This window comes from Sus scrofa, chromosome 6 (genome assembly GCF_000003025.6).
Source record: "Sus scrofa isolate TJ Tabasco breed Duroc chromosome 6, Sscrofa11.1, whole genome shotgun sequence".
NCBI classification, from domain to species: Eukaryota; Metazoa; Chordata; class Mammalia; order Artiodactyla; family Suidae; genus Sus; species Sus scrofa.
The window spans coordinates 28,428,531-28,455,100 of NC_010448.4; the positions used below are offsets into that span (position 1 = coordinate 28,428,531).

At 49.4% G+C, this 26,570-nt stretch overlaps 2 protein-coding genes across 5 annotated transcripts in view; one reads left to right on the forward strand and one right to left on the reverse strand.

Annotated features, from left to right (window-relative positions):
* Nucleotides 1-25,213, forward strand: TSNAXIP1 (translin associated factor X interacting protein 1). 3 transcript variants are annotated; one of them, XM_021094108.1, is made up of 16 exons: nt 1-475; nt 7,455-7,557; nt 15,664-15,776; nt 15,906-16,029; nt 17,311-17,404; nt 18,106-18,302; nt 18,709-18,844; nt 19,265-19,434; nt 19,505-19,664; nt 19,741-19,871; nt 20,036-20,161; nt 20,281-20,433; nt 20,538-20,647; nt 20,857-20,983; nt 21,076-21,182; nt 24,979-25,213. In XM_021094108.1, exons 1-16 carry the CDS (start codon nt 429-431, stop codon nt 25,118-25,120), a joined length of 2,040 nt encoding a protein of 679 aa, XP_020949767.1. In that variant the 5' UTR covers nt 1-428; the 3' UTR covers nt 25,121-25,213. The 3 variants fall into 3 exon arrangements, with proteins under 3 accessions (XP_020949767.1, XP_013849994.1, XP_003126971.1); XM_003126923.4 differs by lacking the exon at nt 24,979-25,213 and adding an exon at nt 21,351-21,663 and having other exon boundaries at nt 7-475; XM_013994540.2 differs by lacking the exons at nt 15,664-15,776; nt 15,906-16,029; nt 17,311-17,404; nt 18,106-18,302; nt 24,979-25,213 and adding an exon at nt 21,351-21,663 and having other exon boundaries at nt 6-475.
* CENPT (centromere protein T) overlaps nt 22,038-26,570 on the reverse strand; it is a 6,053-nt gene continuing 1,520 nt past the window's right edge. Inside the window, exons 2-13 of one of the 2 annotated variants that reach the window (XM_021094110.1) lie at nt 26,405-26,495; nt 26,177-26,264; nt 25,981-26,077; nt 25,725-25,861; nt 25,582-25,618; nt 25,221-25,369; nt 24,293-24,454; nt 23,671-23,997; nt 23,319-23,409; nt 22,526-22,702; nt 22,346-22,450; nt 22,038-22,266 (exon numbers count right to left, since the gene is read on the reverse strand). In XM_021094110.1, coding sequence (XP_020949769.1) covers nt 22,143-22,266; nt 22,346-22,450; nt 22,526-22,702; nt 23,319-23,409; nt 23,671-23,997; nt 24,293-24,454; nt 25,221-25,369; nt 25,582-25,618; nt 25,725-25,861; nt 25,981-26,077; nt 26,177-26,264; nt 26,405-26,495 — 1,585 coding nt within the window. In that variant the 3' untranslated portion in view covers nt 22,038-22,142. Of the gene's footprint in view, nt 22,267-22,345; nt 22,451-22,525; nt 22,703-23,318; nt 23,998-24,292; nt 24,455-25,220; nt 25,370-25,581; nt 25,619-25,724; nt 25,862-25,980; nt 26,078-26,176; nt 26,265-26,404; nt 26,496-26,570 lie in introns of both variants that reach the window. The other variant, XR_002344575.1, reaches the window with a different exon arrangement.

Consider the following 26,570-nt stretch of genomic DNA (forward strand, 5'->3'; position numbering starts at 1 on the left):
CTCCATAGGGAGGCTAGCTCGGGCTGGTAAAGAACTTTGGGAGATGTAGTACAAACCGACTCAGTCATAAGCCTGCTTAGCCAAGCTATTAGGACACCAAAAACTACAGTTCCCGCTGGCAACGCGATTCTGGCCTCTCACTTCGCCTCCCTCACCCATGGCCTCTGTTTATCCTCCTGCCTCAATTCTGGTCGCTAGAGTCATATCTGCTGTAGTGACAGACTCTGAGAAGACCCTATTCCCAAGTCTGACCCCATCTTGGCTACTTGGCCTTCCTCCTAGCCCGCGGGCTCTGGGCTGGGGGCAAGACACAACCTTGACCCCGCCCCCGCCGCTGGGCTGCTGGGAACTGGTCGCCATGGCGACGAGCTGTACACTAGCACGGCTTTCCAGTTCGCGAGTGCTGGCTGCACGGCTGCCCTAGGGTCATGGCCTCCTCCAAACCGCAGTGCCCCAGCTTGGCGACCACGTCGAGGTAAGCGCTGGCAGGGCTGAGGGCGGAGAAGAGGGCTTTACTACTTCCAGAAAAAGAAATAAATGGTACCTGATTCGGACCTCTCTCCGTTGGTCTGGGGCTCCAACCGCACAGGATAGGTGATGAAGAAACAGAATCTCAGATGACTCCTCAGCTCAGGGAGGCCGTTACATTCTTGTAAAAGGGCAGGCATACTTTATCATTAGTAACAGCCATCTTGTTTGTATTGAGCGTGCCAAGTTTTTTTGTTTGTTTGTTTGTTTGTGTTTTTTTATCTTTTTAGGGCCGCACCAGCGGCGTATGGAAATAACCAAGCTAGGGGTCGAATGGGAGCTGCAGCTGCCGGCCTATATCACAGCCACAGCAACACTAGATCCGAGCCACGTCTGGGACCTGCACCTCAGGTCAGGACAACACAAGATCCTTAACCCACTGAACAAGGCCAGGGATGGAACCCGCATCCTCACGTATCTTCTGTCCGGTTCTTAATGCGCTGAGCCACAGCCGGAATTGTGCCATGCTCTTTACATAGCACAATTAACCCTCACAACAACTCTATGAATTAGTAATATCACCATTTTACAAATAGAGAAATAGAAGTCTAGAGAGATCATGAGTTTTACACCTGTTTATAAATGACTGAGCTAGGATTCAAACCCAGCCAGGCATGTGTGATTCCTGAAACTGAGCGCTTAGCCACAAGGTTAACAGCCTCTGCACCCACTGGTTTATGACAAAGAAGCATCACTAAGCAGCCTAGAAACATCCCGAGGCCTCCTGCTAGCTCCTGCCTGTATTCAGGGTGCAGCCTCTGGACACTGAAAATAAGATAACAAGCTCCGTTAGCCAGGAAAGTCACAAAGCATATATTTAAAACAAAAAATTTTGGAGTTCCCATCGTGGCTCAGTGGAAAGAAATCCAACTAGGAACCACGAGGTGGCAGGATCAATCCCTGGCCTTGCTCAGTGGTTAAGGATCCAGCTTTTTGGTGAGCTGTGGTATCGGTCATAGATGTGGCTCGGATCTGGTGTTGCTGTGGCTGTTGTGTAGGCCAGCAGCTATAGCTCCAATTAGACCCCTAGCCTGGGAACCTCCATATGCCGCAAGTGCAGCCCTAAAAAGCAAAAAACAGGGCAAATACCTTTCTAGCTCTAGAGAAGGCCCTTAAGTTCTGGGCCTCTGTTTCCATATCTCAAATATGGGAATGATACAGCCCACCTTACATTTTCAGGAAAATTTAGGCAGCGTGTATGAAGCTCTCATGACAGATCTTGCACATATTAAGCCTTCGGTGTTTAATGAGTGTATTTTCTCACTTCTACTCATTCCTAATGAAAAAACCTGATCGCACCTAAACTCTAATCCCCCAGGGTATGTGCTACCTTGGCAGAGAAAACTTACAAAAGTTAGGAAATTAAATGCCAATTTGATTATTCTATCCAGAGCTAAAATGAATCTACAAAAACCAGACAGTAGGCATGTGAAAAGGTGTTTTTACCCAACACAGGAAAGATTTAGGAAATGCAGTCATATTTGAAAGGGATATGAAATAGACTCAGAAAGGGAATCCCCATGTATTTTTAAAAGGAAGCATAATGTAATTGCTGAGGCTGAATTTGGTAGCCATACAAAACATCATTCCTACCCATATTCTTTTCTTTTTTTGGCCATGCCTGTGGCATTTGGAAGTTCCTGGGCCAGGGATCAAACTCATGCCTTAGCAGCAACCAAAGACACTGCAGTGACAATGCCAGATCCTTAACCCACTACACCACAAGAGAACGCCCATTCCTGCCCATATTCTTAATTGACCAGTATTTAGTGGTGTATAACAGGCCAGGCTCACTGCTTCCCTTAGAGGCATAGCATGGGTGTCCTCCTCCAGCTCTCCCTTAGAGCAGATCCCGGATGAGAGGTAGGCCAGACGTTAGCACTACACATATGCCAGTAGAACCCTCTAAAAGGAATCTTTGAGTTCCTGTCCTGGCTCAGTGGAAATTAATCTGAATAGCATCCGTGAGGACGCAGGTTCCATCCCTGGCCTCACTCAGTGGGTTAAGGATCTGGCATTGCCATGAATTGTGCTGTAGATCGCAGACATGGCTCAGATCTGGCATTGCTGTGGCTGGGGTATAGGCCAGAGGTTACAGCTCCGATTTGACCACTAGACTGGGACTCCATATGTTGCAGGTGCTGCCTTAAAAAGAATAAATAAATAAATAAATATTAGAAATACAGATATCTGTTTCCCGTTCCCCTCTGAAAATTGGTATAAAGTATTAAATATAATATTAAAGAAGCATCCTAAGGCTTTTTTAATTTTTTGTTTTGTCTTTTTGCCTCTTCTAGGGCTGCTCCTGTGGCATATGGAGGTTCCCAGGCTAGAGGTTGAATCGGAGCTGTAGCCTCCAGCCTACGCCAGAGCCACAGCAACACAGGATCCGAGCTGCATCTGCGACCTACACCACAGCTCACAGCAATGCCAGATCCTTAACCCACTGAGCAAGGTCAAGCATCAAACCTGCAACCTCATAGTTCCTAGTTGGATTCATTAACTACTGAGCCACAATGGGAACTCCTTCCTAAGGATTTTTGGGTAAGTGTATAGATTCCACCAGGTGTTTTTAAAATTATTATTTGCAAATCTGTTTTTGAACTCCCAAAACTAACGCATTTGGGAGTTCCCATAGTGGCTCATTGGTTAACAAACCCAACTAGTATCCATGAGGATGGGGTTCGGTCCCTGGCCTCGCTCAGTGGGTTAAGGATCCAGCATTACGATGAGCTGTGGTATAGGTTGCAGACACAGCTCAGATGGTGTTGCCTTGGCTGTGGCGTAGGCTGGCAGCTATAGCTCCAATTCGATCCCTACCCTGGGAACCTCCATATGCCTCGGGTGTAGCCCTAAAAAGACAAAAGAAAAAAAAAAAGGGAAAAAAACCTAACATGTTGGGAGTTCCTGTTATGGCACAGCAGAAACAAATCTGACTAGTATCCATGAGGATATGGCCTCTCTCAGTGGGCTCTGGCCTCTCTCAGTGGGTTGGGGATCTGGCATGGCTGTGAGCTTCGGTGTAGGTCACAGATGAGGCTTGGATCCTCAGTTGCTATGGGTGTGGCTGTGGCCAGCAGCTACAGCTGCGATTCAGCCCCTAGCCTGGGAACTTTTTATGTTGCAGGTGCGGCCCCAAAAGCAAGCAAACAAACAAAACAAAACTAACATGTCACCAGGAGTTCCCATGGTTGGCTCATCAGGTTAAGACTCAAAGTAGTATCCACGAGGATGAGGGTTCAATCCTTGGCCTCGTTCAGTGAGTTAAGGATCTGGTGTTGCTGCAAGTTGCAGCATAGGTTGCAGATCCCGCTTGGATCCAGCATTGCTTGGCTGTGGCACAGACATGCAGCTGCAGCTCTGATTTGACCTCTAGCGCAGGAACTTCCATTTGCCCCAGGTGTGGCCGTAAAAATAAATAAATAAATAATAAATAAATAAAATAAAATTTTAAAAATAAAACAAATTTATTACAACTGCACTAATACAATAGCTAGTAGGAAAAATGTGCTATTTAAAATTAAATAAAATTAAAAATTTAGGCCAAATGTATTAGACAATACAGGTGTAGAACTCTATTGTACACAATTATGCATCTAGAAAGCTTCTTTCTTTTTTGGATCTGCTGTTCTTTGCTAGCTAGCAGTTTTAAGAGCTTCCTCCTCAGCCCAAAAGACAATAGAAAAGCAAATCTGTATTTTCAGGTAGGAAAATACCACATAGCTTTTTTTCTTGTGTAAACATGATTTGGCATTGTAACTCAATGTTTGAATGCTATGGGAGCAACTAATTTGTAGCAATCAGTCCTGATACTAAGAATTGGCATCTATGAATCTGAGGTGTGACTCTGTTACCCTAAACCAGAAGTCAGGGAGCTTTTCCCTAAAGGGAGCTGGTAATAAATTTTTTAGGTTTTGTGGGTTATACCATTTCTTTTTTTTTTTTTTTTTTTGTGGTCTTTTTGCTATTTCTTTGGGCTGCTCCCGCGGCATATGGAGGTTCCCAGGCTAGGGGTCAAATCGGAGCTGTAGCCACTGGCCTACACCAGAGCCACAGCAACGTGGGATCTGAGCCACGTCTGCAACCTACACCACAGCTCACGGCAACGCCGGATCGTTAACCCCCTGAGCAAGGGCAGGGACCGAACCCACAACCTCATGGTTCCTAGTCGGATTCGTTAACCACTGAGCCACGACGGGAACTCTGGTTATACCATTTCTATTGCAGCCATACAGTTCTGTCATTGGTGCTGAAAAGCCATTTATAACAAATAGACAAATGTAGCTGTGTTCTAATAAAAATTTATCAAAAAAAATCGCATAAATTTAAAAAACATGTTACCTGGGGAGTTCCCTTCGTGGCTCAGTGGATAGCAAACACGACTAGCATCCATGAGGACATGGGTTCAATCCCTGGCCTTGCTCGGTTAAGGCTTTAGCATTGCCATGAGCTGTGGTGTAGGTGGAAGACTTGGCTTAAATCCCGAATTGCTGTGGCTGTGGCATTGGCTGGCGGCTCCAGCTCCAACTGAACCCCTAGACTAGAACCTCCATATGCCGTGGGTGTGGCCCTAAAAAAACAAAAAAATCAAAATAAAAAACATGTTACCTACTGAGCTTTTCTACTCAGGATTTGTAGAGTTCCCCATAGCTTTCTTGCTTACCTTGATTCATTCCAGTACGAGCAAGAACAGAGTGTGGACTTACAGTGACCGAAGGAAACATTGAGGGGAGGGATAAACTGGGAGATTGGGATTGACTATACACACTGCTATACATGGACTGGATGAGTAACAAGGACCTACTGTATAGCTCAGGGAAATCTATCCAATACTCTGTAGTGACCCATATGGAAAAAGAATCTGAAAAGGAACAGATATATCTGTATGTATAACTGAATCACATTGCTGTTCACCCGAAAGTAACACAACATTTTAAGTCAACTATAATAAAAAAAGAACAGAGTTTGGAAAATTGACTGGTCTTGACCAGAAGGTATAAAATAACCCAGTGAGCAGATGAGTTTGTCTGATGCATCCTATCCCAAACCCATGAACACGTGAGCAAAAGCCCTTCCTTTTCCATACTAGCTGCTTAAGGTTTGCTCGCATTTGTTTGATTTAGAGACAATAGAGGACTGGAGTTTTGGGTGTCACTGCTCCATGGAGTAGGACTGAGGAACCCTGTGGGACAGGGTTTTCTTATTTTATTTTATTTTTTGCTTTTTAGGGCCACACTTGCGGCATATGGAGGTTCCCAGGCTAGGGGTTCAATTAGAGCTGGAGCCGCCCGCCTACACCACAGCACAGCAACACAGGATCTGAGCTATGTCTACAAACTACACCACAGCTCACGGCAACACCGGATCCTTAACCCACTGAGCAATGTCAGGGATCGAACCCGCAACCTCATGGTTCCCAGCTGGATTCATTTCTGCTGCGCCATGATGGGAACTGCAGGACAAGGTTTTCGAACTGGGTTCACATCACTGCTCTCAACTTCCCTGGAGTTTGAGTAATCCTAGTCTCCCTTTTATGGACAAAGACTCTGAGGTTCAAAGAGGCTAAACAACATGCCCATGGTCATGAGCTAGCAAGGGAAATGAAGAGACAAGTCTATCTGGCAGCATAAATCACCATGGATTACTGGGACTAATTCTTCCTTTTGTTCCACCTGAGTCTGCTTGCCTGCAGGCCACCCTTCCTCTGGATCCCCAAATGCCTTCCTGGCTTGAGCAACGATGGCTCTTCGAAGGCCTAGGAGTTAAAGGCCTCTTTATGACCCACTTTTCTCCCATCCTGCTGTCATAATTAACATCTATGAAGCTCTTTGCAATTTACAGGCTATTTTTGCATATCTCTTTTAAACTTCAGAACAACTTTGGCATTCCCATTGTGGCTCAGTGATAAGGAACCTCACTAGTATTCAGGAGGATACAGGTTTGATCCCTGGCCTCACTCACTGGGTTAAGGATCTGGCGTTATTGTAGCTGTGGCATAGGTCAGCAGCTCTAGCTCTGATTCGACCCCTAGCCTAGGAACCTCCGTATGCCACATGTGCAGCCCTAAGAGGAGTTCCCGTCGTGGCTCAGTGTTTAACGAATTTGACTAGGAACCATGAGGTTGTGGGTTCGATCCCTGGCCTGGCTCAGTGGGTTAAGGATCCGGTGTTGCCATGAGCTGTGGTGTAGGTTGCAGACGCGGCTCGGATCCCACGTTGCTGTGGCTCTGGCGTAGGCCGGCGGCTGTAGCTCTGACTCGACCCCTAGCCTGGGAACTCCATATGCCTTGGGAACAGCCCTAGAAAAGGCAAAAAGACAAAAAATAAAAAGCAGAAGGAAAAAACCCTTCACAACTTTGTGAGATAGAAAAAGCAAGAATTACCCCAATTTCCTTATGAGGAAACTGGGCTGAGAGAAGTTAAATGACTTGTCCAGGGGGCTTCCTATTGGTAGCAAGAATGTCAGCCTCTGGGCCCTATCAGCCAGTAAGCAGAGGCTTGAGACTCCCATCCTGGCTCTTGGACCCTGACCCTGTGCTTCTGATCCTATAGCACCTGCCTTTGGTATCATACCCCTAGAATGTGCCGGTCATGTACAGAACTATCATCACAGCCACAGCTGAACACTGAAGGGAAGTGTAGGCCTTCAGGGTTCTCTAGGTTCATGGTGAGGGTGTCCTGCCACTGTAGGAGTTGGTGAGATTCTGGTGATGAGGGGAAGGTTTCTGGGAGTGTAGGAAAATAGTTTGGGCCCAGAACCAGGAGCTCATTGGCAGCATCTCTGGGAATCTGGAAACAGCACTGGGAAGACCCAGAGTCTGGTTCTGAGAGGAAAGGAGGCCATGTCTTATGGCTCTGGGAAGGGTGGAAGTGCTCTCCCCATTCAGGACTTTGTCACCCACCACTTCCTTTCCCTTCTCTATGCAGAATACACCTGCGGCCTCTAGGAGTGACCAAAGATGATTCCTTCATCACAGAAACCAAGAATCCCCAAAAGCGCAAGCTTTCTCAGAAACGGAAGACACTGCTGGTTAGTGGCAATGTCCTATTGGAACCTCAAATTTTGATCCCCAGATCCTTTCCACCTTCCTCTCTGCAATTCAAAAGCACCACCCTCGGAGTTCCGGTCGTGGCGCAGTGGTTAACGAATCCGACTAGGAACCATGAGGTTGCGGGTTCGGTCCCTGCCCTTGCTCAGGGGGTTAACGATCCGGCGTTGCCGTGAGCTGTGGTGTAGGTTGCAGACGCGGCTCGGATCCCTTGTTGCTGTGGCTCTGGCGTAGGCTGGTGGCTACAGCTCCGATTGGACCCCTAGCCTGGGAACCTCCATATGCCCCGGGAGCGGCCCAAGAAATAGCAACAACAACAAAAAAGACAAAAGACAAAAGACAAAAAAAAAAAAAAAAAAAAGCACCACCCACTTGAGACATGCCCCACCAAGTGGCTTCTGCCCAGTCAGGGGAGTGTGGCTCAGAGACCAGGCCCACCAGGCTCTGGGGTGGGAGTGTGCACACTTGCTGCATCTCCCAGACCTCCTAGCATAGAGCAACTCAGCCCCCACCCACAGAAAACCTTCCCCTGCAACTCAGCGTTCTGGAGTGGACCTCATTTCTTCTTCCAGCCTGCCAAGTGCCAGGCAGTGTGCTAGATGCTGGGTAGTCCCACCAGATTTGATAAGGTCCTTCAGAACTATGACTGTATCTTTTTGTCTTTATGGCCCTATATAGTGCCTGATGTGGTACTTAAGTGGCTAGTACATGTGCACCATAAATGCTGTAAGTAGGCATGTGAAGGCAAGAAAAAAGGATGTTCAGACTCCTGTTGTGGCTCAGCAGGTCACGAACCCGACTAGTATCCATGAGGACTAGGGTTCGATCCCTGGCCTCACTCAGTGGGATAAGGATCCGGTGTTGCCATGAGCTGTGGTGTAGGTCGCAGATGGGACTTGGATCCCACGTTGCTGTGGCTGTGGTGAAGGCCAACAGCTACAGCTCCAATTCAACCCCTAGCCTGGGAACTTCCATATGCCTCAAGTACGGCCCTAAAAACCAATCCTTCTCTTTTAAAGCTTATATATAAAAATGAATGCTATCTTATTAAGTATTTGGGGGCTCTTGTTGATATGATCATAAAATTAATATTACCACTTAGTCAGCAAACAGACATTGTCCAAATCTTACAGATGTAAAAACACATTTGCTCAAACTTATAACTCCGGCTCACAGAGGAGAACTGTGTGGGTTTTCCTTGTGTGATTGAATAGAGTATTTGGGGACTGTACACTTTGGGTTTTTTGTTTTTTTTTTTTTTTTTTTTTTGTCTTTTTGCTATTTCTTTGGGCCGCTCCCGCGGCATATGGAGGTTCCCAGGCTAGGGGTCGAATTGGAGCTGTAGCCACTGGCCTACGCCAGAGCCACAGCAACGCAGGATCCGAGCCGCGTCTGCAACCTACACCACAGCTCACGGCAATGCCGGATCGTTAACCCCCTGAGCAAGGGCAGGGACCGAACCCGCAACCTCATGGTTCCTAGTCGGATTCGTTAACCACTGTGCCACGACGGGAACTCCTGGACTGTACACTTTGTGAGGGTGGCGGCTTATACCATAGGGACTCTGACTTCAGGGAGGGAAAGAACTGGTGTGGACTCTTGGCCAAAACCAAACACAGACAACTGTTCTTCTAGACTCTATTTCTTGGGGCGCTCACTCCCCGCCCCCCAGCTGTCACCTACTCAGTGGACCTGGGGTCAGGCTCTTTGGCTCCCCCCCTCTCCGCCCCCGCCCTCAGTGGCAGCGATACCACTCTCAACCACCAGGAGGCATTGTTCCCTCCTCTGGTCCCACCACCAAGAGGGACGCCCTTCCCATTTTCACCTGCAGGGGGAAGCAGAGATCATGGAGCTCCGGGGAAACCTAGCCACCTGGGAATCAAAGTAGGGTGACCTCTTTTTCTTTTGGCAGAAGTGGCAGACAAAACACGAAGACTGGCCTTTTAAAGTGTGAAAAACTTATCATTGACTCACCAGGGTTAGGTGCTTCTTTGACAACTTCCCGGTTGTCTTCTAGGGTTTTATTTCATCCTTTTGCAAAAATTACATCAGGAATTCCCATTGTGGCTCAAAGGAAACGAATCTGACCAGTATCCATGAGAATGCAGGTTTGACCCCTGGCCTCACTCAGGGATCCAGCGTTGCTGTGGCTGTGGTGTAGGTCAGTGGCTACAGCTTCAATTCAACCCCTAGCCTGGGAACTTCCATATGCCACAAGCTCAGCCCTAAAAAAGCAAAAAAAAAAAAAAATCACATCAATCAAGTCTTTAAAACAACTTTTGGAGTCCCCAAATTTGTTTTAAAACAACTCCCCCCCAAAAATATAAATAAAATAAAATAAAATAAAATAAAACAACAACTCCCAGAGTTCCCGTCGTGGCTCAGTAGTTAACGAATCTCACGAGGAACCATGAGGTTTCAGGTTTGATCCCTGGTCTTGCTCAGTGGGTTAAGGATCTGGCATTGCCACGAGCTGTGGTGTAGGTTGCAGGCATGGCTCGGATCCCGTGTTGATATGGCTGTGGTGTAGGCTGGCAGCTACAGCTCGGATGAGACCCCTAGCCTGGGAACTTCCATATGCCGCTGGAACAGCCCTAGAAAAGGCAAAAAGCCAAACAAAACAAAACAAAACTCCTCACAGGAGTCCCCGTGGCTCAGTGGTTAAGGAATCCGTCTAGGAACCATGAGGTTGGGGTTTGATCCCTGGCCTCGCTCAGTGGGTTAAGGATCTGGCGTTAATGCCGTGAGCTGTGGTGTAGGTCACAGACATGGCTTGGACCTGGCCTTGCTGTGGCTCTGGTGAAGGCCGGCAGCTATAGCTCCCATTGAGACCCCTAGCCTGGGAACCTCCATGTGCCGCCGTTGTGGCCCTATAAAGACAAAAAAAGACCATAAATAAATAAATAAATAAAACAACTTTTGGGGGAGTTCCCTTGTGGCACAGCAGCCAAAAGGATTATATTAAAGATCCAGCATTGTCACTGTAGCAGCCTGAGTCACTGCTATGGTGTGGGATTGATCAGTGAACCAGAATTTTGCATGCCACAGGCAAGGCCAAAACAGAACAAAACAAAAGCAAATAACCTAGAAGTTCCCGTTGCAGCTCAGTGCCTTAAGAACCTGACAGCTGGTCTCAGGGCCATGCAAGAGGCTTTAATATTGAATTCAATAATTCAATATTCTTTTAAATCCCTAAGTAATTTATGTGCATTGTAGAAAAATTTGAAAAACACACAATTGTAGGTACATAAGCACCCATGGGCCTATCATTAGAGAATAATTGCTGATAACCTTTCGGATTATTTCCTCCATCTTTTCTGGTTTTTTGTTTTACTTGATTGTGCATATTCCCTAATTTCAGGCTTTAGAAATTAGAAATTAGATATCTTAGAGCTATAGCATTAGTATCTTTCCATGTCAAGCCTCTCTGTAAACATTTCATGGCTACAAAACAATCTTCTATTTTTAGACACATAGGAGTTTTGTTGTTGTTTTTTTATTACTCAATGAATTTATTACATTTATAGTTGTACAATGATCATCGCAATCCAATTTTATAGGATTTCCATCCCACAACCCCAGCGCATCCTCCCACCCCCCCGAACTGTCTCCTTTGGAAACCATAAGTCTTTCAAAGTCTGTGAGTCAGTATCTATTCTGCAAAGAAGTTCATTCTGTCCTTTTTTTCAGATTCCACATGTCAGTGAAAGCATTTGATGTTGGTGTCTCATTGTCTGACTTCACTTAGCATGATAATTTCTAGGTTCATCTATGTTGCTAAAAATGCCAGTATTTTGTTCCTTTTAATGGCTGAGTAATATTCCATTGTTTATATGTACCACATCTTCTTGATCCACTCCTCCGTCGATGGACATTTAGCAAGTTGTTTCCATGTCTTGGCTATTGAAAATAGTGCTGCAATGAACATTAGAGGACATGTGTCTTTGCAAGTCATGGTTTTCTCTGGATAGATGCCCAGGAGTGGGATTGCTGGATCAAATGGTAGTTCTGTTTTTAGTTTTCTGAGGAATTTCCACACTGTTTTCCACAGTGGTTGCAGCAACCCCACCAACAGTGTAATAGGGTTCCTTTTTCTCCACATCCTCTCCAGGACTTATTGTTTGTATATCGACTTTCTGGCGATGGCCATTCTGGCTGGTGTAAGGTGGTATCTCATAGTGGTTTTTGACTTGCATTCCTCTAATGATGAGTGATGTTGAACATCTTTTCATATGTTTTTTGGCTATCTGTATGTCTTCTTTGGAGAATCATCTGTTTAGATATTCTGCTTATTTTTTGGTGGGGTTGTTTGTTTTTTTGGTATTGAGTGGTAGGAGGTTTTTATAAATTTTGGAGATTAATCCCTTGTCAGTCGATTCACTTGCAAAGATTTTTGCCCATTCCGTGGGTTATCTTTTTGTTTTGTTTAGGGTTTCCTTTGCTGTGCAGAAACTTTTAAGTTTAAGTAAGTCCCATTTGTTTATTTTTGTTTTTACTGTCATGACTCTAAGAAGTGGATCTGAGAAGATGTTGCTGTGGTTTCTGTTAGAGAGTGTTTGTTCTATGTCTTCCTCTAAGAGTTTTATAGTATCTGCTATATCTAGGTCTTTAATCCATTTTGAGTTTATTTTTATGTATGGTGTTAGGGAGTGTTCTAATTTCATTCTTTTACATGTGGCCGTCCAGTTTTCCCAGCACCACAGGCTGTCTTTTCTCTATTGTATGTTCTTTTCTCTCTTGTATATTCTTGCCTCCTTTGTCATAGATTAGTTGGCTGTAGGTACGTGGGTTTAATTCTGGGCTTTCTATCCTGTTCCACTGATCTATATTTCTGTCTTTGTGCCAGTACCATATGGTTTTGATGACTGTTGCTTTGTCGTATAGTCTGAAGTCAGGAGACACATAGGAGTTTTCTAATTTTTTCAGTCATAAGCCAGGCTTTGAGGACTGCCCTTATTTATAAAGCTGCCACTTAATCTGCCCCCTCTGCACTGGCCAACCCAGACCTCAGCCTTAGCACCCTATTTCTCCTTGGGCATCAGCCCTTCTTCATAGCTCTTCAAAACTCCTGCTTCTTCCCTGAGGTGCTGGTGCTACCCAGGCAGTTTTTGTGCACTCCCCACATCCCCTGACGCATACTGTCTCCCAGAGTGACCTCAGCTCCCCCCACTCAGTCACCCAAGCCTTCCTGAAACCACTGACATCACTTCCTCCTCTAAGATGACCAGCCTCCACTGGCCCCCTCCAGTCAGCCCCCTGACCCCCCAATCCTGTGACTTATCATTTGGCTGACTTGGGATTATCAGTTCATTTGTCATCCCGCTTCTATTACACCCCCAGCTTCCCTCATGTCTCAGAACCCAGCAGGTGTTAGCATGTACTTATGGACCCAGAAATGTCCAGATGAGGGATGAAGGCAACACTGGATCCTTAACCCACTGGGCAAAGCCAGGGACCATACCTGCATCCTCATGGATGCTAGTCTGATTCATTAACCACTGAGCCACAACAGGAACTCCCGGACCCAGAAATGTTTGATGAACAAATGAATGACTGAATGGATGAACTCTAGAAGTAGGCTTCGCTGGGTCAGAAGGTCATTTTTTTTTTTTCTCTTATGTATTGAGTACTTCATGAAAAGGTTTAAAAACAAGCTCATATATTATTACCGCCTATACTCGATACCTCTGCTCAAGGTTCAAAACAAGATCCCACTGCCTCTGTTGCCCTACCTACCAACCAGCCTTCCCCAGGGGGTAGAGCCCAGTGTCCTCCCAGGGTCCACAGCTCACACTGCTGCATCTCTGCAGGCCTGTCTTTCAGTCCAGGCTTGAGGCTGGGCCTGCCCTCCTCTGTTTCTGTCTCTTTAGCTGGACTATGTTTGTGGGGGGGTGGGGGCAAGAGATGGTCCTAGCCAGTACTCATATCTGTTTTCATAGCACAGGTATTCAGTATTCACTGACAAACCTAGAGAAGAACTTTTTTTTTTCCTGGTCTTTTTAGGGCCACACCTGCAGCATATGGAAGTTCCTAGGCCAGGGGCTTAATCGGAGCTACATCTGCCGGCCTACACCACAGCCACAGCAACTTGGGATCCAAGCCACATCTGCGACCTACACTACAGCTCACAGCAACGCCAGATTCTTAACCCACTGAGCAAGGCCAGGGATCAAACCTGCATCCTCATGGATCCTAGCTGGGTTCCTTAACCACTGATCCATGACGGGGAACTCCGAGAAGACCTCACCTTTACTGAGCTCCTAGAAGGTGGCTAAATTTGTGTAAACCACCTCGCATGCTTTCTCATTGCATCCTCACCTTAACGCAATGTGATGGGGACTACAGCCATTCCCATTTTACAGATGCAGAGACTGAGGCTCAGAAAAGTTAACCTTATGATCACAGAGCCAATAAGGGAGATCGAGGATTTAATCTAATCCTCGGAGTTCCCGTCGTGGCGCAGTGGTTAACGAATCCGACTAGGAACCATGAGGTTGCGGGTTCGATCCCTGCCCTTGCTCAGTGGATTAATGATCCGGCGTTGCCGTGAGCTGTGGTGTAGGTTGCAGACGCGGCTCGGATCCCACGTTGCTGTGGCTCTGGCGTAGGCCGGTGGCTACAGCTCCGATTCAACCCCTAGCCTGGGAACCTCCATATGCCGCGGGAGCGGCTCAAGAAATGGCAAAAAGACAAAAATAAATAAATAAAAATAAAATAAAAAAATAAATAAAGGAGTTCCCGTCGTGGCGCAGTGGTTAACCAATCTGACTAGGAACCATGAGGTTGCGGGTTTGGTCCCTGCCCTTACTCAGTGGGTTAACGGTCCGGCGTTGCCGTGAGCTGTGGTGTAGGTTACAGACGCGGCTCGGATCCCACGTTGCTGTGGCTCTGGCGTAGGCCGGTGGCTACAGCTCCGATTCAACCCCTAGCCTGGGAACCTCCATATGCCTCGGGAGTGGCCCAAGAAATAGCAACAACAACAAAAGACAAAAAAGACAAAAAAAAATAATAAATAAATAAATAAAAATTTGGAAAAATAAAAATAAAAAAATTAAAAAAAAATCTAATCCTCTAATTCTACAGAATACAGTCTTCTTCTTCCTTTTTTTTTCTTTTCTTTTTTTTTGCTTTTTCTTTTTTTTTTTTTTTTTTTTTTTTTGCTTTTTAGGGCCACACCTGCAGCATATAGAGGTTCCCAGGCTAGGGGTCTAACTGGAGCTGTAGCCACAAGCCTACACCACAGCCACAGCAACACCAGATCCGAGCCACATCTGCAACCTATGCCACACCCCACAGCAACGCTGGATCCTTAACCCACTGAGTGAGGTGAGGAATCAAACCTGCATCCTCATGGATACTAGTCAAATTCGTTTCCACTGAGCCACGATGGGAACTCCTGGACTGCAATTTTTTTTATTTTGGGGGGTTTCTTTTTCTTTTTTTTTTTTTTTTTCTTTTTTTTGTCTTTTTGCCTTTTCTAGGGCCGCTCCCGCGGCATATGGAAGTTTCCAGGCTAGGGGTCTAATCAGAGATGTAGCTACTGGCCTATGCCAGAGCCACAGCAACATGGGATCCAAGCCGGGTCTGCGACCTACACCACAGCTCACGGCAACACCGGATCCTTAACCCACTGAACCAGGCCAGGGATTGAAACCGCAACCCCATGGTTCCTAGTCAGATTCGTTAACCACTGCACCATGACAGGAACTCCTCTTTTGCTTTTTTTTTTAGGGGTGCACCCCGGCATGCGGAAGTTCCCAGTCTAGGGGTCTAATCAGAGCTACAGCTGCCAGCCTGCGCCACAGCTACACAGGATCCAAGCCATGTCTGTGACCTACACCACAGCTCATGGCAACACCAGATCCTTAACCCACTGAGCGAGGCCCAGGATCCAACCTGCAACCTCATGGTTCCTAGTCGGATTTGTTTCCGCTGCACCATGACAAGAACTCCTGGACTGCAGTCTTAATTATGAACTATAATAAGAGATGTTGGGGGGAACCCAGGAGTGGAAGGAGGAGCCTGGAGAGGGACATGAGGAAGAGGAGCAATGTCATCATGCAAACCCCACCTGTCCTTTCCTGTAGTCCTGTCCATTCTCAATTGGTGGCCACCTGTCCCCATGGCCCAGATACATCAGTGACCAGACCATTCTGCATAATCGAAAGCCCTGTTCAGATGACTACCAGAAGCGAACCAAGTAAGCCAGGGTCAGCCTGATGGTGGATGGATTGGGCAGAAACAGTGCAGGGGTGTGTGCTGCCCCAGACCCAGGGCACCAGGGCCCAGTGGGGTGTCCATCACATCTCAGCCCACCACCCCCCTGCAGCAGCTGGCAGCAGCCCCTGGGCACTACCAAGCCAAGGTACCTGGAGCAGCTAGAGAACTACCTACGCAAGGAGCTCCTCCTGCTGGACTTGGGCACAGATTCTGCTCAGGAACTGAGGCTACAGGTCAGAGCCACAGAGTAACTGGGGAGAGGGCAGGGCAGGGCTGGGAGGAAACCTTACTCACCAGGTCTGGGCATTTCAGGCCTTCAGGAGAGACCAGCCTCTCCCAGCTCTTTTGGGTTCCCCTTCCTGGTAAGAGACATATGTTCCATGACGAAGGCAGTGAGCAGGTAAGGCTGCTAGTACGGAACCAAAACTCTCCTGAGGCTTGGGTTTCCTCACCTGAATCAGGTGGCCTGGATGCTGTCGCCAGTCCCTTCATTTCTGGGATCCCCAGGACCCACCTTGCATCACTGGATATCAGGAGATGGATCCTCAATCCTGGAGTTAAGGCAGTTAGGGGTCATACAGTGTCCACCAGCCCAGTAACAATAGCCCCAAGCATGAGGAACTTAAGACACATAAAGAGAAATTTAGATTTAACATAGATTCTGATTCACGTTAAGGAAGAAATCACCAAATCCCTGCTCAAACAAATATGATCCCAGGGAATCCCTCACTTTTTTTTTTTTTTCTTTTTAGGGCCACACCATAGAGGTTCCCAGGCTAGTGGTCAAATTGGAGCCACAGCCACAGCCACGCCAGATCCAAGCTGCATCTGCGACCTACACCACAGCACATGGCAATGTCGAACCTTCCTTAAGTCACTGAGCGAGGCCGGGGATCGAACCCATAACCTCATGGTTCCTAGTTGGATTCGTTTCCACTGTGCCACAACAGGAACTCCAGAATCCCTTGCTTCTGACTCAGTTACTGACAGAAACATTTGCTGAGCACCATCTGTGTGCCAAGCTCTGGATGAGGCCTTAGATACAGTTTCACAAACTAAAGGAACCTTGCCAACAAGGAAGAAGAAGAAGCTTGGAGCCAACATCTGGCTATGGAGTAGCAGAGCTAGGATTCAAACTCAGGGCTGATTCAGGGGCTCATTTCAGTGCACAATGTTATAAGATGGGGAGGGGTGCTGGTCAGAGGCCAACTGAAGCATAGTGCATGGAGGAGGCTGGCTGCCTGGAGAGCCAGAGCAGGAGGGTTCTGACCCAGGTGGTCTGCCAGGTCTCAGAGACAGCACTGGGAGAGGTCTTCAGAGAGCAGCTGAGAGGGATAGAGCTCCTTGGCCCCAAGAGAGAGAGAGACCTGGGCAGTGCCTGGGGCATTTATTTGAATGTAAGTCACCGGACAGCTTTAGGCTAGAACACTTCTAAGCCAAGCAAAGAAAACCTTAGGTCCCACTGAGGGTGGCAGCTATAGGACAAAAGGTGACAGGTTCCCTTTTATTGCCAGCCTTTCAGAGAGATCTTTGAATTCTTCATAGAAGACTTCAAAACATACAAGCCATTGCTGTCTTCCATCAAAAACGCGTATGAAGTGATGCTGGGTAAGACTGAAGCCTCTCTGCCTGGGCCCAGCCTGGAAGAGGCAGAGAGGATCCTACTGTGACCTTCTGGGCTCTGCAGCAGGGCTGGGGCAGCTGTGAACTGGGCCTGGAGGTCATCAAGCCTCATTCAACCTTTCTGTTTACACTGGCCTTTGATAGGACACCCCAGGGCAAGTGACCACCTCCCATTCTTGGGAAGCATGGGGGGGGGCAGTATCTGTTGGAAAGAGAGCACCTTTTCTATGGAGAGTGACGCCCAGAAGGGAGGGAGTACCTCTGGGAAGTGATAGGGCCTCCCTTACCAGGCTCAGGACCTGGGCATTGTACAGCTGCAGGACTAAAGGCCATTCAGGGAAAGTGCAAAGTGAGACCCAGATCTCATCTGGACTCTGCCCCGAGTTTAAAAGTGAGTGTAGGAAGGAGTTCCCTGGTGGCTCAGTGGGTTAAGGATCCAGTGTTGTCACTGCTGTGGTGTAGGTTCCATCCCTGGCTGGGGAACTTCCACATGCCTTGGGTATGGCAAAAAAAAAAAAAAAAAAAAGCAAGTTCAGGAAGGCCTTGGGCAGGGGCTAGACTTTGAAAAGGCACATATAGATTCCTTGAGTTTATAAGGGACATAGCCACTCACTGTAACTTGAAGAGTCTCCTGGCTCTTTGTCCTCCGTGGTCCCAAAGGAACTCTCCCACCTGTCCCTGCTTAGCGCACCAGAGGGAGAAGATTCGGGCTCTGGAGCCCCTGAAGGCCAAGCTTGTCATTGTGGATGAGGACTGCAAAGAGAGGATCCTGGCCATGAGGGCTGAGGAGAGATACGAAATCTCCATGCTGAAGAAAGAGAAAATGAATTTGCTAAAACTCATTGACAAAAAGAATGAGGAGAAGATTTCACTGCAGAGTGAGGTGAAAGGAAGTAATGTGATCAAGTCCCTGAAATTCCTTCCACCCCAATTCTGCGGGTGACCTTGGGGCTATCCCCCCTCTTCTCTACCCTTCTGCCTGGAATGACATACTGAGTCACCACCTCCCCCTAGAGACCTCTCTCCACAAGCTACTCTCCTCTTTGCCTCAGGACTGGCTCAGAGTGGCCTCGAACGCCAGCAGTCCTGTTCCTTGGCTGCCAGAATTTCTCCACAGGAGGAGGCTTTGGCACTTTCCTGGATTCTTAGGATTAGTCTCCTTCTTCCTCTACTTTTCTTGTTCCCAAGGCCCTGGTGGGGCCACCCAGCATCTATCCATCCCCTGTGGTGACTAGCTGCAAACAAGAGTCCAGAGACAGCTTCTGACCACATAGTCACCTTCCCAACAGGTGAGCAAACTGAGGAAGAACTTGGCTGAGGAGTATCTGCACTACCTCAGTGAGCGAGATGCCCGCAAGATCCTCATTGCAGACCTGAACGAGCTACGGTACCAGCGGGAAGACATGTCGCTAGCCCAGTCCCCAGGTAATCCCGAGGTGGATTTCTCTCCTCTGAGAAGGCACTGGAGAGGAGTCTAGCTCTCACCACTCACTCGCATTCATTCAGCTCTGCTAATAACTGCTCATTCTGTGCTCATTTGTGATGTGAGATGTCCCTGCTACTACCTGGGTCTGTGGCCCTTCTGAGCTAGCCTGACAACTGTAGACTTGTTTGAGTAAGAAACAGTCGCTGGCAGCTGAAGTAGCCCAGATTCCCCAAGGGGAGGACAGACCTGGTACCCCATGTCCTGGGCTTCTCTGAGCTCAAAGCCCTACACTGGTAGTCCTGTGGAAAAGGCCCAGGGGTTCCCAAGCTGGGAGAGGAGATAGACCTGGGACATGCCCTGAGGAACACTCAACCCTGCCTCAAAGCCAGGGTGACACAAGCTGGTGGGCTCCCTGGCAGGCATCTGGGGGGAAGACCCCATGAAGTTAACACTGGCTCTAAAGATGGCCCGGCAAGACCTGACCCGCACACAGATGGAACTCAATACCATGAAGGCTAACTTTGGAGACGTGGTGCCCAGGAGGGACTTTGAAATGCAAGAGAAGGTCCTCAAGGATCTGCAGGAGCAGGTGCTGGTGGGCAGACAGGGTAGGCCCGGGCCATGCAGGGGGTAGCGAGGACCAATCACCCTGCCTACAGCTGGACAGCCTGAGAGACGACTATGAAGAGGTCCGCAAGGAGCACGAGATGCTGCTGCAGCTGCACATGAGCACACTGAAGGAGCGGGACCAGTTCTACTCTGAGCTGCAGGAGATCCAGCGCACCTCCACGCCACGGCCTGACTGGTCCAAGTGCAAAGGTAATGCTGGCCCTTAGGCTCCCAGGAACTGCTCTAGTGCATGATGTGGACTCCAGTTCCCTTTCCCTACCTGCAGATGTGGTGGCCGGGGGAAGAGATCGCTGGCAAATGCTAGCTGAGGGCAAGAACAGTGACCAGCTGGTGGATGTGCTCCTGGAAGAGATTGGCGAGGGGCTGCTCCGAGAGAAAGATTTCTTCTCTGGTCTGGTAGGGCAGTCCCTGGGACTCAGGAGGCTTGAGACCAGAGTCAGAATGGCCAAGACTTGCAGCTGAGAAGACTTGAGGCACAGGGGGAACTCCCTGGGGCTCTGTCCTGCTTGTTGGTGGGGCTACAGATGAGCCCAGAGGTGAACTGACATGTTTCCTTCCAGGGCTACGGGGAATCCATCCCCACTTTCCTTCGGTTTGATGGCACTGTGGAGAACAAGAAGCCAACCAAGAAGGATGTGGTAAACATCCTCAAGGATGCCTGGAAGGAACGGATGGCTGAGGAACAGGTCAGATCCCACCAGCCATTTCGGCCACATGAGTCCTCCAGGGGGTTCCTCGAGGTGCTAGGAGCAGGGGCTCCAACTGTGGGGCAGGCTGACCAAGCAGTCTTCACCCGACCCTGCAGAAAGAGAGGTTCCCAGACTTCTTCTTCAATTTCCTGGAGCGTCGCTTTGGGCCTGGTGATGCCATGGCCTGGGCTTACACAATTTTTGAATATATCAAGCTCTTCCAGTCCAATGAGGTCATGAGTCAGTTCCATGCAGTCTTGATGGGAAAGGTAAGCTTGGGCCTGGCTCTCCACCTTTTGTCCCCAGCATAGGCCAAGCTCTGTCCCCACCCCTCTAGGAAATAGTAAGATAGTTAATGCTTCCCCCTCTGTAGAGGAAAGAAAGTGTGTACATCAAGCAGAAGGAGAGAATAGCACAGCTACTGAAGGAGATGACAAATGCCGACAGCCAGAACGAAGGGCTACTAACCGTAGAGCAGTTAAGGTGAGAGACCAGCTGGGCCACCCCAAACTCTAGTCCAACATGTCCTCTGGCCAGGCTCTCAGATAAGCCGGGGGAAGGGGAGCCTGGTGGGAAAGACCAGAGCCTCAACGCATGCTGGCCTTTTGAGCACTAGTAGGGCTGGCAGAGGGGTGCAAAGGATGGAGAGGCAGGCCTCAGCCAGGCTTGTTGGCCCTCATGTCTCCCTACAGCACTGTCCTCAAGAGCGCCTTCCCCTTCAAGACGGATGAGAAAATTCAGGAGCTGATGGAGGCAGTGGGCTGGCATCCCAGCAGCAGTAATGCAGATTTGCTCAACTACCACATCTTATTTACAGAGGTGGGTCTGGGGTCCAGGAACTTGCCCGGCCCTGCCTAGGCTCTACTGGACTAGCCCATGTACCCTCGCCCTGCCTTGTGGCCCCCTTCCAGGATGAGGAGGGTCAGAGCACGCCCTTTGTGCAAAAGCTGTGGGAACAATACATGGAGGAAAAGGATGCGTACCTACAGGAGCTAAAGCTGGAGCTGGGCCTGGAACTGTGAGTGACCCTGGGGCCATAGGCAAGTCTCATAGGCTGAGCCAAAGGGTCTCCCTGTGCACTGAGCTTTGTGCTGGACACCATATGCTGCATAAGCCTGGGAGAGGGCATCTTGGGGTCTGGGATACAGAGGAAAGTCAGGTCTGCCTTTCTTTCTTTGTGGGGCAGTCATGAGGACGTGACCCTAGCCAGGATGCGTGAGGCCCTGATGAACATTGATCCCACCCTGGACAAGCAGACCCTGAATAGCTATTTGAGCCAGGCCTTCCAGTTCCCCATGACAGAACTGCCAGAGGAGGGTGAGGAAAAGGAAGCAGGCATTGTGGTACAGCTCCAAACTGCACTGGAACAGCTTCATATGAGTGATGTGAGGCGTATGGGGCCTCGAGAGCAAGAACCTGCAAGCTAAGGCCACTATGGGTGGCCTGAGTGCTCTCATGCTGCTAACCTCTGACTGCTATTATAAAACTGTTTATCTGAATCCATGCTGTTCTCTAGTTTATGCTGGGCAGTCAGGTTGGGGAAGGGGGAGGGGGAGAGGTTGGTCCCTGCCTGGCTGATCCCAGGACATTCGCCAAAAACCAGCATATTCTAGGGAGTTCCCGTGTGGTTCAGTGGTAACAAATCCAACTAGTATCCATGAGGACGCGGGTTCAATCCCTAGCCTTGCTCAGTGAGTTAAGGACCTGGCGTTGCTGTGAGATGTGGTGAGGTCGCAGATGCGGCTCGGATCCCATGTTGCTGTGGCTGTGGTGTAGGCCGGCAGCTGCAGCTCCCATGCAACCCCTAGCCTGGGAACTTCCATATGCCGTTGGTGTGACCCTAAAAAGAAAAAACAAAAACAAAAAAAATATAGCATATTCTATTTGTGACTCTTTATTGATGCTGGGGGGCAAGGAGAAAACCTGGAAGTGTATGTGGGGCAAAGGTGGGGACAAGGCAGGGGTTGAGGCCTGGCCACTACCGGGCAGGGAAGACAGAGTTGCCACTGAATGCACAGGGGATGAGCAGCTGCCGGTACTCCAGGGGCAGGTGTCGCTCCACAAGCACGTGCAGGGAGACTTGGTCGGTGACCAGGCCCTGCCTGCAAGCAGAGGAGAATAAGAGAATCAATACCAACATTCCCAGCCCCGGCAGGCACTTCCTTGCTTCTGCCCACTTACCTTCGCATCAGCAGCTCCACGTCCTCTGGCCTCACAGTCTTTCGGCCAGCATGAGCAGCAAATGCCTCCAGGTCACCACAAAGATGCTGGAAATACTTGTCCAGGCTGCCAGGATGGAATAAAATAGACTGTTCATGATCTGAGGGGCTCCTCTCCCCACCCCAAGTGTTGTGGACTCACCACTCTTCCACCATCTCCACAGCCTTCCTTTCCATGGGCATCTTAGCATAAAAGCTAAAGAGTTTAGCATAGTGGTTCAGTCCAGCCTTGTAGGGATCTGGACGGGGCCTGGGACCAGCGATGCGGGGCCTGGGAGGAAGCCTGGCCAACAGAGGCTGTGCAGGTTCTGAAGGTAAGCTGACAGCAAGGAGTGAACAGAGTTAGCTGAACTGCTGCCTAAATGGGCCCCTAATCAAACGTAAATCTTGCTGGCTCCTGCCAAGACTGGGGCCCTTGTGCTTCTTGGCCAGCCTAGACCAACAACCCCAAGGATTTCTGGGGAGCAATGGAGACAGGGGAGCTATGCAGAGGCCTGGTCTTTCCCTGGGGCCCTGATCCTCCACAATCTGAACATGATGTCCCAGTCTAGCCTCATCATGCAAATCAGTATTGCTCAGACCCATGATCCTCAGGCTTTGGCACCGACACTTCCTCTCCTCAGCCCAATGCTGCCTGTCCCTTTCTGCTAACCCTCCTCAAGGAAACCTTCTCTAACTACATACTAACCTAGGCACTTCTCCCTATCCAGGCTCCTCTAAGCCCCTGCAAGCAGACACTGGGTGGACAGATTTGCTCTTGGTGAGCCCCACCCAGCCCACCTCAGGCTCCCCTGTCTCCATTGCTCCCCAGAGGGTAATGGGTAATCATTTGCATACCTATAGGAAGATTGATAACCCTGTGGTACCCAATGCCATCGTCAGTACCTGCTCCCTTCCCCAGGGGCCTATGTAGAAAACAGGGTGTGGGATCTTACACTGCAGTGCTAGGCAGTAGGGCTGGTTCAAGAACCTGAAGTCGCCTGGCCTGAAGGAACTCTGGGGTGCTGGAGGCCAACTCTGGACTTGCTGTGAGGAAGGGCGGGGTTACAGAAGGCTCAGGCCTGACCATCCCAACCAACCCTGACATCCTGACCAACCCAGACCCTCCTTGTCCTGTTCCTCAAGGGCCCCATCAAGCTCTGACCAAGCAAGGGGGCCCTTCAGAGTTCCGCTAGCCCAACACTACCTGTGCCCAGAAATACAAGCCAAGTAAACCCTACCACCAAAGCGTAGGACACAGTTGTCACTTATCCACCCACGCCATGATCCCTGCACTGGACCCCTTACCTGTCCTACCAGAGGTATCTTCATCCTCTGAAGATCCTTCTGGCTCCTTGGCCTCAACAGCCCCCCAGGACCCCTCTGCTTCTGTCACCTCTGTGTGTCCTTCAGGCTCTCCTGCTCTGGCAGATCCTTGTGCTCCTGCTGCCTCCTCCACTTCCCTCATGCTCCAACTTTCTTCTGTCCTTTCCTCTGCCTCCTCACCTACCCTGTTCTGTAAGGGCTCTACTCCATCTTCTCCAGAGATACTACTGCTGGCATTTGGAAAGCCCACGGCAGCAGCAGCAGCTTCCTCCACCTTTCCGGCCAGAAGCTGGGCTGGTTCTCCAGGACCTGAATAAAGGGAAGAGAGTACAGGCTAAAGAAGTAGGCCAGGGCTTTAGCTCTGACAAGGGTAAAGATTGAGCAGTAAAACCCAGCCTAGTTATCAAGGAGGGAAGAAGGCCACAGGCAGCCCCAGGGTACTGATTTGGAGTCTCCTGGCCCAACAATGACTCTGCTGTTGGATAGAGAAGGGATCAACAAACAGGGACTCAGTGGGGGAGAGGGCACTGAAAAGGAAAATCCACCAATGCCAATCCCTGCTCAAGCTAGGCTTGGCTCCAGGTCTTGTGACCCACATACTCACCATTATTCTGTGGCCCAGGCCCACCGCTCAGTGTCCTGCGACTGTCAGCCCTCTCCAATTCTTTAGCCCCAGAGTGAGGGGGGCAAGGCAGGGAGTGGCGCACACTGGGGGAGTGGCCAGCCAAGGGCTGGGAGAACGGCTGGGTGTCCTCCAACACTGTGTCTGTTGGTAGAGTAGCAACAGGGGTTCTGAGGCTCTCACCTAGCGATCAAGGGCCAGTTAACACTCAGTGTTTTGCAGGACTATCTGCTGCTACCCGGTCACCATGGCCGGGATAGTAGCCCACAAGTCTGCCTGACTGGTCCTCAGAGAGAGAGGGCTGCCTAGGCTTGCCCCACCAGAAGCTGCTCAGCCATGTCTCCACTCTGTACTTCTCACTCAGCTCCCTCTGCCTAAACCTCTTCTCTTAATCTGGTGAACCTGACTTGTCCTCTGGAATCAGGCTTCCAGGTCAGCTCTGACTAACCAGCTGAAACCTAGCACTTTTCTTTTTTATTTTGGCTGCGCCTGTACCCCTCAAAAGTTGCTGGGCCAGGGATCGAACCTGCACGACAGCTATAACTAGAGCCACAGCAGTGGCAAAGGTGGATCCTTAGCTGGCTGAGCCATTAGGGAACTCTGACCTAGCCCTTTCCAACCTCCCAATAAGCTCCAGCCACCATACCATGTCTTTTTTGTACCCTCAGCCCTGTAGTTCTTCAAGGATATGCGGTCCTGGAAGATACTGAGGGACTAAGAACTGGGTCCCCTCAAGAAAAGACGCAATTTGTGGAAAGAAAGCAGAAACTCCTTATAGACCTACTGACCAGGCTTGCTCACTGTCCTTGACACAAAGGAGAGAGGAACAACCTGGACTCAGCAGCACCTCCTATCTCTCATGAAGGGAGAGCTTTCCTCACAGGCCGGAAGAAGGAAATCTCAACCTTACCTGGAGGAGGCAAGGCCACAGAAGTATCTCGCAGATCCTGGAAAAATGTACCCACATCTACAGCACGTCGGGTGAGGGGTCTGCGGGCCAAACCAGGCCTCTTCACTGACAGTGGCTGGAGAGGTGTGGCAAAGGTCAGGTTGAGGGAGCTGGTGGGAGGGACAGGGCACAAAGCAAAGTCAGGTACCTGAGGCCCAACTCCCCTCCTCCACCCCAGGATTCCTCCAACTGCCCTGAGGCTCTCATCTTTAGAACACAGCCACCAGGCTGTAAGCACAGAGCACTACGGCAGATCCCATTCTAGTCAGCACCTCCTTCTCCAAGCCTCTCTCCCACCAACTCCCAGAACAGGCAACAGCACCTGGTGAGTGAAGAGGCATCAGCATTCCCACGAGACTCTGCAATAGGATGTAAAAAGAAACCATAGCAAAGTACCCAGGCCGCCTCAGCCTCTCCAGAGGACACAAGAGAGATGGTGGCCACACGTGTTGTCCAGGACCTCACCTTGAGAGAGAGGCAGCTCCTGGTCCATTCCTTGTTGAAACACTGACAACCTTAGCTTCTGTTTCCTTCTGCCAGAAGCCAGCAGACCTGGAGCCAGGGTTGTGGGGGGTTCAAGTTCAGGAAGCTGCAGCTCTAGGCTACAAAGATGGAGCTTAGTTCAGGCAGGCCAAGACACCAAGCTGGCTCTTGAGGTTCCCAAGAAGTTCCCTGACCAGGGCTGCCCAACAGCCCAGCCCAAGGAGGAAATTCACTGCACCTGCTCCAACTGCTTTCCCGTCTGGAAGGCTGGACCATCTGTGGCACCGTCAGTGGCTTCATCACAGACTCCGGCATCACAGTGGAAGATTCTGGGGCTGTAGAAATAGCAAGGAGAGGGTGAGGCTGGCAGGGCAGGCTGCCCTAAAAGAAGGATACATGGGACTGATTCTGACCACAGGCCAACCCTCACTCACCAGTTAGTAAGATGTTCTTCAGCAGAGTTCGGGGTGTTTGTTCCTCCAGGTGTCCACTGGCTTGAATATGGGCCAATCTGTCAATAGACTTCGGGTAAAAATACCAAGCAATCAGTCTGTTCCTTTGCCTTATGAGTCCCTCAAGGTGGGCTCCAGAGCAGAACTAGAACTTAACAGCCCCCTGAAGGCAACTAGAGCTCTGCAGTGGTCAGAGGATGGGGCACTTACCCTGATTCTATGAGATCGACGCCTGGCAGACATCTTTGTTTGGCTCCTCAGCCTCCTAGAGGAAGATGTTTCAAGCGGGGATATCTGAGCACTGTGTAAAAACCAGCAACTGTGAGAATTATATAAGGAGGAGGATCTAGAGAAATGTCTTCATCGGGGATCTTGG

Excerpts from the sequence above, each read along its gene's own strand:
- TSNAXIP1 (XM_003126923.4), top strand. The coding sequence starts at position 429 with ATGGCCTCCTCCAAACCGCAGTGCCCCAGCTTGGCGACCACGTCGAG. Across the intron at positions 17,405-18,105 it reads CGCGTATGAAGTGATGCTGG|CGCACCAGAGGGAGAAGATT; the intron begins GTAAGACTGAAG and ends GTCCCTGCTTAG. Across the intron at positions 19,435-19,504 it reads TCAAGGATCTGCAGGAGCAG|CTGGACAGCCTGAGAGACGA; the intron begins GTGCTGGTGGGC and ends CCCTGCCTACAG.